The sequence below is a fragment of the Phocoena sinus genome, chromosome 14 (assembly GCF_008692025.1).
Source record: "Phocoena sinus isolate mPhoSin1 chromosome 14, mPhoSin1.pri, whole genome shotgun sequence".
Taxonomy (NCBI): Eukaryota; Metazoa; Chordata; class Mammalia; order Artiodactyla; family Phocoenidae; genus Phocoena; species Phocoena sinus.
The window spans coordinates 31,228,034-31,242,246 of NC_045776.1; the positions used below are offsets into that span (position 1 = coordinate 31,228,034).

At 36.5% G+C, this 14,213-nt stretch overlaps 1 protein-coding gene across 1 annotated transcript in view; it reads left to right on the top strand.

Moving 5' to 3' along the window:
• Window positions 1-14,213, top strand: part of RIT2 (Ras like without CAAX 2) — a gene marked incomplete at its 3' end in the record, with an annotated part of 597,419 nt that overhangs the window by 247,615 nt on the left and 335,591 nt on the right. The window contains 1 exon segment of the mRNA XM_032603705.1: window positions 4,603-4,679. Coding sequence (XP_032459596.1) covers window positions 4,603-4,679 — 77 coding nt within the window.

The following is a 14,213-nucleotide window of genomic DNA, read 5'->3' on the forward strand; positions in this document are numbered from 1 at the left end:
TCATCCAGAACACCTTAAGGTTTTTTAATTAATTAAAAACTTTATATTTTTACGATTATTGCAAACATACCCTACCAAACGCTCTATGATTTACTTGCTGGGAAGAAAGCATTCCCTCATGGGTAAGTATAAGTAGCAAAAGTGATTTCGTTTTAAAATAATTTCATGGTTACGTTGAAAAAGTTTTTTTTAAAACTTACAATATAACATTCCTTGAGTTTGAATTGTGTTTATTTTTTTTTTTAAAGCACCATCATATATGTTACTTTTGTTGATCCTTATAGAATTCCTATGTATTGACATAGCTTGTATTATACTCGTCTCAGCAGGCTCTTTTTGGGACCTTTGAATTTAAATAAACAAATAGGAAATCTGAAGATTCACATGTGATCCTCAGGTCACAGAGCACTTTTCAGAGTAACTATTTTTATTTCCCCTTGAAACTGAAAAACAACTTTATGCATCTTCAAAATAAATTGCAAGCAATTCCACAAGATTTCTCTTTTCTGAGAGAAAGATCAGTAAAAGCACAAAGAACAATAGAATGAACAAACAGAAATTGTGTAGTTGCTTGTGCACTGAATGCTGTCAGAATTGTTGTGTAGGGGAGCAAAAGCTGCTACTTCAAAATGTCTCATTGGCAAAAGGAGTATTTTGAGCTGACAACAGTCAAGGCTCAAAACAGCAGGAAGAAATTTTGACTTTCCCCCAACTGCCTAAAAGAATGTAAATAAAGGACATATTCCAAGAAGGAAGCTACTATCATAGCTAACTAGAGTATGAACTAGGCATACTAGAGACGGTGAAACCTAGCAAAGTCAGTTTGTTAAAATTCCTCTCCACGTTCCATTGTCTCTGCATGTTGCAGAAAATATTTGTTTACAAACATTTCCTTTTCCATCTCCATGCAAGGTGCCTTCCTCCACATTGAAGTCCCAAACCACTACCCCAAACATCCTCTTTTGTTTGTATTTGTATTTAAGGTGAGGGTTTCAGCTACTTAGGTGAATTACTCAGTTTTTCTGGGTCTCTCCTATGTATACATATTATTAAACCTCCATTTGATTGTTTCATGCTAATCTATCTCATATCAATTTAATTTCTAGTCCAGCCAAAATAACCTGGAAAGGTAGTGGAAAATCTCTTCCTCTCCTAAAGCTGGTAATTGCTAAAACCACAGTAGTTTAACTTCTCTGCAATTTTTACTTCCCACAACTTCATTTTTCTTGAGCATAGTCATAAGGAATAAATTTCCTTGAAGGTAGGCTATATGCCCTATACATTTTTGGATTTTAACATCCCATTGCATGTATGTGTCTTCCACCATGATTGTATAAGTTCCTTTAGAGTGGAGATCATGATTATTGTGAGTGTGTGGCTCTGTGTGTGTACATGTGTCTCCATATCTCCAACAGCTAGAAAAAAATTGAATTTGGTAGAATTGAATTGAATAGCATAGTAGAATTGAATTTTTCTACTATGCATTGAAAAGGTGCATCCTGTGTTTGGTTATTATTACTTTCTACACGAAAAGATTCTGAAAGTAATTAAGTTTTTATTTGTGGTTCAAAATCAACAATATGAATAATTATTGTGCCAATATTCAATGCTGTTCTAAATGCTTTTGTAGTGGAGTGGTGCTGTTTGTTCTTTACTTATAACATAGATGGTGGATAAAACAAAATAGAGATTGCAGCCATACTCCAGGAATTTGTGTTTCAGGCTCAGAAGTTTCAACCTTGTTTCACAAATGATGGTGTACTCACTGTAGGTATTTGAACAGGCTGAAATACATAGGATGGGATTGTCATGAATGAGGAAATAAAAAACATAATGAAATAGGACTCTCAGATCTCTCCACAGAGCTTCAGACCAAAATATTCACTCTTTTCACTTGAGTGAAACACAGACATGGCAAAGTTAACTTTTCCCAAATTGAACTTGTGATTCTCCTCCTTTTTTTCTCTTCCCAATAAATTTTATAACTGTCCATCTGCAAATGCCAGGAATCTGAGAGCTTCTCTTGCATCATCCTCCTTCCTTGTTCTCCATATATCACTAAATGCCATAGGTTCAACCTGTAAACATTTTGCAAATATATAAGTTTTCCTCCAACGTACTGCCATTATCATAGTATAGGCCATCAATATTTCTCACCTAGATTATTATATATCTACTTAATCTTTCTAGTTTTCCACCTTAAAATTCATTTACCACATTTCAGCCAGAGTTAATATCCCCAAATAACATTACAATAGAGTCCAAATTTCTTAAAAACAATAATCATACCTAACACTTATTAAACATTTATTATACACAAGGCATTATACTGGATGCCTTCTATGCTTTATCTCTTTGAATCCTCTGAACAATGCCATGAGTTAAATACCAATATTATTATAACATTTAAAAATGTGTACTTTATAGTTTAGAGACATAAAGTAAATTTCCTAAAATCAGAAAGCTGGTAGTGGTAGAGCCAGGATTTAAACTCAGCCAGTCTGACTTCAGATGCCTCACTCAAAAATATGATTCAATTTAATATATTAATAAGAAAGTCTAAAAAACTCTTAAATTTTACTTTTCTTTCCTGAACTCTAAGATTTAGCCACACTGAAATCATCTACATTCTTTTTTTGTTCCATCATCTTTATAACATCTGAGATTCTGATTTCAGTTTTCCTTTTTCTTTACTTTTCCTAACTCCTACTCAGTTTAGATGCTGTTTCTTACAGGAATCATTCCTTAGCTTTCCAAGTATATATCGGAAGTATGATTGAAATCACACAGAATACCTTTTCCAATCACAATGGAATGAAACTAATAGCAAAAGGAGAGGAAAACTGAAATATTTACAAATATATGGAAATTAAAAACCAAACGGTGAAAGAAGAAATCAGATGTTAAATTATAAAATATTTAGAGATTAATGAACATGAAAACACAACATTCCAAAACTTATGGAATGAAGCAATAGCATTAAAAGGGAAATTTATAAGTCTAAATGCATACATTAAAAAGAAATATCCCAAAATAACAAACTAACTTTAGACCTTAAGGAACTAGAAAAATAACAAACTAAACCCAGAATGAGTAGAAAGAAGGTAAGAATAAATAATAAATAATTAGAAGAGAGGTAAATAAAATAGAGAATAAAAAACTGTAGAGAAAATTAATGACACAAAGTGTTGATTTTTCAAAATAATGAATAAAATTGACAAGTCTTTAGCTAGGTTGACTAAGAAAGAGTTTAATCAAGTAAGTAAAATCTGAAATTAAAGTAGGAGCATTACTACCAACCTTACAGAAATGAAAAGAATAATAAGAGAATTGTATACAAAATTAATTTATACCATTACCAAACAACCTACAAAAAATATTAATTGAAAATGGATCAGTGACCTAAAGACTAGATTATAAAAGTCTTAGAAGAAAACATTGAATTTGGTAATAGAACCTTAGTTATGACACCAAAAGCATGAGCAACAATAGAAAAACAAATAAATTGGACTTGATAAAATTAAAGAATTTTTATTCATCTAAGGCTATTATTAATAAAGCAAAAAAATCACCTACAGAATAGAAGAAAATATTTACAAAATATATATCTTGTAACTGTTTATAGTCCAGAATATGCAATGAAGTTGTATAATTTAATAACAAGTAAACAAAGTAAAATGTTTTATAGTTTTCAGTGTACAGCATTATCTCCTTAGCTAAGTTTATTCTGAAATATGTATGTATTATTTATGTATTCAATTATTTATTTATATCAGCATGGACTCAGGGATGATTATTTTATTCCTTGAGTTATAATCCAAAACTTTCATTATATATATAGTTGCTCTGAACTATATACTTTTGATGCTATTGTAAATGAAATCATTTTCTTACTTTGTTTTTCAGATTGTTGTTAGTGTATTGTTCGTTGTTAGTGTATTGTTCATTGTTAGTGTATAGAAATACCACTGATTTTTGTGTGTTGATTTTGAATTGTTCAACTTTGCTGAATTTGTTTAAAAGTTCTAACTCTGTGTGTGTGTGTGTGTGTGTGTGTTGTGGAATCTTTAGAGTTTTCTACATATAAAACCATATTGTCTGCAAACAGAGATAATTTTACTCCTTTCCCAATTTGTAGGCCTTTTTTTCCTTACCTTTTTGCTCTGGCTAGAACTTCTACTACTATATTAAATAAAAATGGTTAAAGCAGGTGTCCTTGTCTTGTTTCTGATATTAGAGGAAGAGCTTTTAGCATTTCACTTTTGATTAAGATGCAAATTTGCAGTGCATGATTAGAAAGAACTGATACATTTGTTCCATGGTTTGTTCTCTAGGTAACATGATTAAGGGACCTTAAATCATGAGATTCTTCTGATGAAGAAGAAACCCACCTGACTTTGCTTTAAGCAGAAACTCCTTTCTTCTATTTCCCTGGGTTACATCCTATGTACTCTATGTAATCTATGTGCTGAAATTAAGTACAGTACATGATTCTCTTGATTAGTAACCAAGTTAAAAATTCTTCTTTGTTATGAAATCTAAAAATTAATCATAACATTTATGTTGAATATATTTAAATGTAAATTTTGCTTGCATTATTCTCAGAAGATGCATATAACACCCAGGTTAGGGTGAACAATGAGCCTGCTTATTGGGATATCTTGGACACTGCTGGTAAGGTAGGTAACTTTTTTAGATCTTTTTAATCTCTGAGGGCAGTTTATACTTTAACCTCAAATTCCTTCACCACAGAGTAGATGAATTTGCTCAAACAGAAGAGAAAATTTGTAATAGCAATCAGGAATTAAATAAGGATTAGCAAAAAAAATATGACTCCTTGTCACTCAGAATATTTCAACATTCCCTTAATTTTTTAAATATAAAAGTAAAGGGAGGAGAGGGGGAAGATGGCAAAGAGTAAGACGCGGAGATCACCTTCCTCCCCACAGATACAACAGAAATACACCTACATGTGGAACAGCTCCTACAGAACACCTACTGAATGCTAGCAGAACACCTCAGACTTCCCAAAAGGCAAGAAACTCACCAATTACCAGGGTAGGGCAAAAGAAAAAAGAAAAAATGGAGACAAAAGAATAGGGACGGACCTGCACCAGTGGGAGGGAGCTACGAAGGAGGAAAGGTTTCTACACACTAGGAATCCCCTTCGCGAGCGGAGACTATGGGTGACAGAGGGGGGAAGCTTCAGAGCCACGGAGGAGAGCACAGAAATAGGGGTGCAAAGGGAAAAGCAGAGAGATTTCCGCACAGAGGATTGGTGCCGACCAGCACTCACCAGCCCGAGAGACTTGTCTGCTCACCTGCTGGGGTGGGCGGGGCTGGGAGATGAGGCCTAAGTTTCAGTCGGAGCGCAGGGAAAGGACTGGGGTTGGCGGGGTGAACACAGTCTGCAGGGGGTTAGTGCAACACGGCTAGCGGGGAAGGATTCCAGGGTAAAGTCTGGACCAGCCGAAGAGGCAAGAGACTTTTTTCTTCCCTTTTTGTTTTCTGGTGCATGAGGAGAGGGGATAAGGAGCGCTGCTTAAAGGAGCTCCAGAGACAGGAGCAAGCCATGGCTAACAATGCGGACCCCAGAGACAGGCATGAGATGCTAAGGCTGCTGCTGGAGCCACCAAAAAGCCTGTGTGTGAGCACAGGTCACTATCCACACCCCTCTTCCAGGGAGCCTGTGCAGCCCGCCACAGCCAGGGTCCTGGGATTCAGGGACAACTTCCCCAGGAGAATGAACGGTGCACTTCAGGCTGGTGCAACGTCATGCTGGCCTTTGCTGCTGCAGGCTCGCCCCGCATCTGCACCCCTCCGTTCCCCTGCCCTGAGTAAGCCAGAGCCCCCGAGTCAGCTGCTTCCATAACCCCGCCCTGTCTGAGTGAAGAACAGACACCATCCGGCGACCTACACGCACAGGCAGGGCCGAATCCAAACCTGAACCCTGGGAGCTGTGCAAACAAAGAAGAGAAAGGGAAAACTCTCCCAGCAGCCTCAGGATCAGCAGATTAAATCTGCACAATCAACTTGATGTATGCTGCATTGGTGGAATACCTGAATAGACAACGAATCATCCCAAATTGAGGAGGTGGACTTTGAGAGCAAGATTTATGATTTTTTTCCCCTTTTCCTCTTTTTGTGAGTGTGTATGTGTATGCTTCTGTGTGAGATTCTGTCTGTATAGCTTTGCTTTCACCATTTGTCTTAGGGTTCTATCTGTCCATTTTTTTGTTTTGTTTTTTTTTACTTATTAAAACTTTTTTCTTAGTAATTATTTTTTATTTTAATAACTTTATTTTATATTATCTTACCTCTTTCTTTTTCTCTCTTTCTTTCTTTCTTTGTTTATACTTTTTCTCTCTTTTATTCTGACCCATGTGGATGAAAGGCTCTTGGTGCTGCAGCCAGGAATCAGTGATGTGCCTCTGAGGTGGGAGAGCCAAATTCAGGTTAGTTGTTCACAAGAGACCTCTCAGCTCCACATAATATCAAAGGCAAATATCTCCCAGAGATCTCCATGTCAACACCAGCATCCAGCTTCATTCAATGACCAGCAAGCTACAGTGCTGGACACCCTATGACAAACAATTAGCAAGACAGGAACGTAGCACCGCCCATTAGCAGAGAGGCTGCCTAAAATCATAATAAGTCCACAGACACCCCAAAACACACCACCAGATGTGGAACTGCCAACCATAAAGACAAGATCCAGCCTCAACCACCAGAACACAGGCACTTGTCCCCTCCACCAGGAAGCCTACACAACTCACTGAACCAACTTTAGCTACTGGGGACAGACACCAAAAACAATGGGAAATACGAACCTACAGCCTGCAAAATGGAGACCCCAAACAAAGTAAGATAAGCAAAATGAGAAGACAAAAAACACACAGCTGATGAAGGAGCAAAATCAAAACCCACCAGACCTAACAAATGAAGAGGAAATAGGCAGTCTACCTGAAAAACAATTCAGAATAATGATAGTAAAGATGATCCAAAATCGTGGAAATAGAATGGGGAAAATGCAAGAAACATGTGACAAGGACCTAGAAGAAATAAAGATGAAACAAGCAATGATGACCAACACAATAAATGAAATTAAAAATACTCTAGGTGGGATCAATAGCAGAATAACTGAGGCAGAAGAACGGATAAGTGACCAGGAAGATAATCTAGTGGAAATAGATACTGCAGAGCAGAATAAAGAGAAAAGAATGAAAAGAACTGAGGACAGTCTCAGAGACCTCTGCGACAACATTTAATGCACCAACATTCGAATTATACGGGTTCAGGAAGAAGAAGAGTAAAAGAAAGGGACTGAAAAAATATTTTAAGAGTTTATAGTTGAAATTTTCTCTAATATGGGAGATGAAATAGTTAATCAAGTTCAGGAAGCACAGAGATTCCCATTAACGATAAATCCAAAGAGAAACAAAACAAGCCACATATTATTCAAACTGTCAAAAATTAAATACAAGGAAAACATATTAAAAGCAGCAAGGGAAAGACAACAAATAACACACAAGGGAATCACCATAAGGTTAACAGCTGATCTTTCAGCAGAAACTCTGCAAGCCAGAAGGAATTGGCAGGACATATTTAAAGTGATGAAGGAAATAAACCTACAACCCAGATTACTCTACCCAGCAAGGATCTCATTCAGATTTGATGGATAAATTAAAACCTTTGTAGACAAGCAAAAGCTGAGAGAGATCAGCACCACCAAACCAGCTTTCCAACAAATGCTAAAGGAACTTCTCTAGGCAAGGAACACAAGAGAAGGAAAACACCTACAATAACAAACCCAAAACAACTAAGAAAATGGGAATAGGAACATACCTATCGATAATTAACTTTAATGTAAATGGATTAAATGCTCCCACCAAAATACACTGATAGGCTGAATGGATACCAAGACAAGACCCATATATATGCTGTCTACAAGATACCCACTTCAGACCTAGAAACACATACAGTCTGAAAGTGAGGGGATGGAAAGAGATATTCCATGCAAATGGAAACCAAAATAAAGCTGGAGTAGCAATTCTCATATCAGACAAAATTCACTTTAAAATAAAGACTATCAGGAGAGACAAAGAAGGACACTACATAATGATCAAGGGATCGCTCCAAGAAGAAGATATAACAATTGGAAATATTTATGCACCCAACATAGGAGCACCGCAATACATAAGGCAAATACTAAGAGCCATAAAATGGGAAATTGACAGTAACAGATTCATAGTAGGGAACTTTAACAACCCGCTTTCACCAATGGACAGATCATACAAAATGAAAATAAATAAAGAAACACAAGCTTTAAATAATATATTAAAGAAGATGGACTTAATTGATATTTATAGGACATTCCATCCAAAGGCAACAGAATACACATTTTTCTCAAGTACTCATGGAACACTCTCCAGAATAGATCATATCTTGGGTCACAAATCAAACTTTGGTAAATTTTAGAAAATTGAAATTGTATCAAGTATCTTTTCTGACCACAACGCTATGAGACTAGATATCAATTACAGGACAAAATCTGTGAAAAATACAAACACATGGAGGCTAAACAATACTCTACTTAATAACGAAGTGATCACTGAAGAAATCAAAGGGGAAATCAAAAAATACCTAGAAACAAATGACAATGGAGAAACAATGACTCAAAACCTATGGGATGCAGCAAAACAGTTCTAAGAGGGAGGGTTATAGCAATACAATCCTACCTTAAGAAACAGGTAACAACTCGAATAGACAACCTAACCTTGCACCTAAAGCAATTAGGTAAAGAAGAACAAACCCCCCCAAAAAATTAGCAGACAGAAAGAAATCCTATAGATCAGATCAGAAATAAATGAAAAAGAAATGAAGGAAATGATAGCAAAGATCAGTAAAAGTAAAACCTGGTTCTTTGAGAAGATAAACAAAACTGATAAACCATTAGATAGACTCATCAAGAAAGAAAGGGAGAAGACTCAATCAGTAGAACTAGAAATGAAAAAGGAGAAGTAACAATTGGCACTGAAGAAATACAAAACATCAAAGAGATTACTACAAGCAACTCTAGGCCAATAAAATGGAAAACCTGGAAGAAATGGACAAATTCTTAGAAATGCATAACCTGCCAAGACTGAACCAGGAAGAAATAGAAAATATGAACAGACCAATCACAAGCATTGAAATTGAAACTGTGATTAAAAATCTTCCAATAAACAAAAGCCCAGGACCTGATGGCTTCACAGGTGAATTCTATCAAAGTTTTAGAGAAGAGCTGACACCTATCCCTCTCAAACTCTTCCAAACTATAGTAGAGGGAGGAACACTCCCAAACTCATTCTACGAGGCCACCATCACCCTGATACCAAAACCAGAAAAGGATGTGACAAAGAAAGAAAACTACAGGCCAATATCACGGATGAACATGGATGTGAAAATCCTCAGCAAAATACTAGCAAACAGAGTCCAACAGCACATTAAAAGGATCATACACCATGATCAAGTGGAGTTTACTCTAAGAATGCAAGGATTCTTCAATATACGCAAATTAATCACGTGATACACCATATTAATAAACTGAAGGAGAAAAACCAAATGATCATCTCAGTAGATGCAGAGAAAGCTATCGACAAAGTTCAGCACCCATTTATGATAAAAACCCTGCAGAAAGTAGGCATGGACAGAACTTTCCTCAACATAACAAAGGCCATATATGACAAACCCACAGCCAACATCATCCTCAATGGTGAAAAACTGAAAGCATTTCCACTAAGATCAGAAACAAGACAAGATTGCCCACTCTCACCACTCTTATTCAACATAGTTTTGGAAGTTTTAGCCACAGCAATCAGAGAAAAATTTGAAATAAAAGGAAACCTAATTGGAAAAGAAGAAGTAAAGATGTCACTGTTTGCAGATGACATGATATTATACATAGAGAATCCTAAAGATGCTACCAGAAAACTACTAGAGCTAATCAATGAATTTCATAAAGTAGCAGGATACAAAATTAATGCACAGAAATCTCTGGCATTTCTATACACTAATAATGAAAAATCTGAAAGTGAAATCAAGAAAACACTCCCATTTACCATTAAAACAAAAAGAATAAAATATCTAGGAATAAACCTACCTAAGGAGAGAAAAGACCTGTATGCAGAAAATTATAAGACACTGATGAAGGAAATTAGAGATGATACAAATAGATGGAGAGATATACCATGTTCTTAGATTGGAAGAATCAACATTGTGAACATTACTCTACTACCCAAAGCAATCTACAGATTCAATGCAATCCCTATCAAACTACCAGTGGCATTTTTCACAAAAGTAGAACAGAATATTTCACAATTAGTATGGAAACACAAAAGACCCCAAATAGCCAAAGCAATTTTGAGAATGTAAAATGGAGCTGGAAGAATCAGGCTCCCTGAATTCAGACTATACTACAAAGCTACAGTAATCAAGACAGTATGGTACTGGCACAAAAACATAAATATAGATCAATGGAACAGAATAGAAAGCCGAGAGATAAACTCACACACGTATCGTCACCTTATCTTTGATAAAGGAGGCAGGAATATACAGTGGAGATAGGACAGCCACTTCAATATGTGGTGTTGGGAAAACTGGGCAGGTACATATAAAAGTATGAGATTAGAACACTCCCTAACACAATACACAAAAATAAGCTCAAAATGGATTAAAGACCTAAATTTTAGACCAGAAACTATCAAACTGTTAGAGGAAAACATAGGCAGAACACTCTATGACATAAAACACAGCAAGATCCTTTTTGACCTACCTCCTAGAGAAACGGAAGTAAAAACAAAAATAAACAAATGGGACCTAATGAAACTTCAAAGCTTTTGCACAGCAAAGGAAACCATAAACAAGACCAAAAGACAACCCTTAGAATGGGAGAATATATTTGCAAATGAAGCAACTGACAAAGGCTTAATGTCCAAAATTTACAAGCAGTTCATTCAGGTCAATGACAAAAAAAAACAAACAATCCAATCCAAAAATGGGCAGAAGACCTAAATAGACATTTCTCCAAAGAAGATATACAGACTGCCAACAAATACATGAAAGAATGCTCAACATCATTAATCATTAGAGAAATGCAAATCAAAACTACAATGAGATATAATCTCACACCAGTCAGAATGACCCTCATCAAAAAATCTAGAAACAATAAATGCTGGAGAGGGTGTGGAGAAAAGGGAACACTCTTGCACTGCTGGTAGGAATGTGAATTGGTACAGCCACTGTGGATAACAGTATGGAGGTTCCCTAAAAAACTACAAATAGAACTACCATATGACCCAGTAATCCCACTACTGGGCATATACCCTGAGAAAACCATAATTCAAAAAGAGTCATGTGCCAAAATATTCATTGCAGCTCTATTTACAATAGCCAGGAGATGGAAACAACCTAAGTGTCCATCATCGGGTGAATGGATAAAGAAGATGCAGCACGTATATACAATGTAATGGTACTCAGCCATAAAAAGAAATGAAATTGAGTTATTTGTAGTGAGGTGGATGGACCTAGTGTCTGTCATACAGAGTGAAGTAAGTCAGAAAGAGAAAGAGAAATACCATATGTTAACACATATATATGGAATTGAAGAAAAAAACAAAAGTCATGAAGAACCTAGGGGTAAGACTGGAATAAAGACACTGACCTAGTAGAGAATGGACTTGAGGATATGGGGATGGCAAGGGTAAGCTGTGACAAAGTTAGAGAGTGGCATGGACATATATAAACTACCAAACGTAAAATAGATAGCCTGTGGCTGGGAAGCAGCCACATAGTACAGGGAGATCAGCTTGGTGCTTTGTGACCACGTGGATTGGTGGGATAGGGAGGGTGGAAGAGAAGGAGACGCAAGTGAGAGGAGATATGGGAACATATGTATATGTATAACTGATTCACTTTGTTATAAAGCAGAAACTGAGACACCATTGTAAAGCAATCATACTCCAATAAAATTTTAAAAAACAAAACAAAAAAACAGCTCCCCAAAGCCTTTCAGCAAAGCATTTTTATTTATTTTTTTTATTTATTTATTTATTTTTTTTTTGCGGTACGCGGGCCTCTCACTGTTGTGGCCTCTCCCGTTGCGGAGCACAGACTCCGGACGCACAGGCTCAGTGGCCATGGCTCACGGGCCCAGCCGCTCCGCGGCATGTGGGATCTTCCCGGACCGGGGCACGAAGCCGCATCCCCTGCATTGGCAGGCAGACTCTCAACCACTGCGCCACCAGGGAAGCCCAGCAAAGCATTTTTAAAATCCAGATTAGGTGGGGGTGTCTCAAAGAGTGTTATCAGCCCATGCATAATTCTCTTATTGGCTAATTGTGAGGTAACAGGGTGGTGTCACAGGGGTTAACATCAGTACTTAGGCTCCAGGGGGCCTGGGGCAATGTGCTCATGGTCATCAAGTAGTTAACATCTACCATTTGGTGGGGGGTTTTCACATCTGTAAAACACCTCGGAAATGTGCATCAAATACTTTTATCTGTGAACTTCAAAGAAGAGCTTCAAAGGAAAGCAGAGGATATGGGGGAAGGACATGTCCCAGGAAGGCCCCATAGGGTCCTACTCAGTTACATTACTATACTCTTAATATGTATATTTCTTTTATGTGTCTCTCAAATATTATCATGCAAATATCACCTAATCCCTCTAGAAGTAAGACATATTTTAAGAAACTACTTTAACTCTAGAAATATGTTTTTATCTTAAGGGCTTGCCATATAGTCAGAAATTATTAAAGAAAAACTAAAAGAAAACTTTAAAAAATTTAAAAATATAGCCAAAGATTTAAGGGCAAACTAATATTATCAGTATTGGAATTAAGAGTATCAACAAAGGTCAATACAGCTCTAAATATGAGAAGAGAGAGCAGCTTTGCAACCAGAATTATATCCTCAATTGATATAGCTTGATCATAGATTTTTATCTTGGGAAAATGGACAAATGTTATGGTGGTCCATTGTATTGGTCTGAGACACTTGAAAACAATTTACTATTAACATTACTGCAAATAAGGTGGACAGGAATCCTGATTTTCTAAGGACAATCCTAGTTGGTACTGTAAGAGAAGAAGAGATTTTTCCTTTATCCTTCTATGCTCTTTTAGCTGGTCTAAGACTTAAATTGATATGAGACAGATTAACATGAGAAAATCAAACAAAAGTTTAATAACATGTGTACATGGAAGAGACCCAGAAAAACTGAGTAACTCACCAAAATAGCTGAAATTCTCACATTAAATACGATCTTCAGTTAAAGACAGAAGAGGATGTCGGGGTTCGTGGTTGGGACTTTGAAGGGAGAAAGGCAATTTAAATGGAGATGAGAAAACGAATGTTGTAAACAAATATTTGTTGGGCCCTGCAGTGGGACACAGAGAAGAATTCTAACAAAACTTTACTATGTTCCCTTCACTATCTACAACACCTAGTTCACACTATAGTTTTCTATGGCGATAGCTCCCTTCCTGGAATAGGTCCTCTATCTACATTCTTTAGGCAGTTAGGGAGAAGGTCAAAATTTATTCCTGAGTCTTTTAGGCCTTGATTACTTTCAGCTAGAAATAATCTGCATGCCACAGAAATATTTTGGGGTGGCAAATTTTGTTCCCTATAGTAGCTGATATAGCTCAACTAATGTTTGTTAATTTTTTTTTTTTTGGCACTTCTTTTCACTCAAAGGTGCTGTGTTTGTATGATAACTCATATAGTCATCCAAACTACAAAGTACTAGACTCCTTCTCCAATCAGGTGGATCTAAAATATGAATATACAACCAACTGTGATTTAAATATACAAGCCAGGAAAGCAAATACTATACAAAATAAGACCATAGATCAGAAATCAAACCAAAAAACAATTCTTAATAGCCAAATCAAATGTAAAAAAATCCATAGAATAAAGTTCCTATAATTTTATTAAAGTTTCTCATAACAGGGGAGATTCTCAGGATTTCTTTCTCAGTCTATTTGATATTAGAGTCAGATATTATATGCTGGTTACTGTTTTTATTCTGTTTACAATTTTTAGAACCATAATTTCAGAAGAAATGGGTTTCTGGGCTTCCCTTGTGGCGCAGTGGTTGAGAATCTGACTGCCAATGCAGGGAACATGGGTTTGATCCCTGGTCCAGGAAAATCCCACATGCCACAGAGCAAC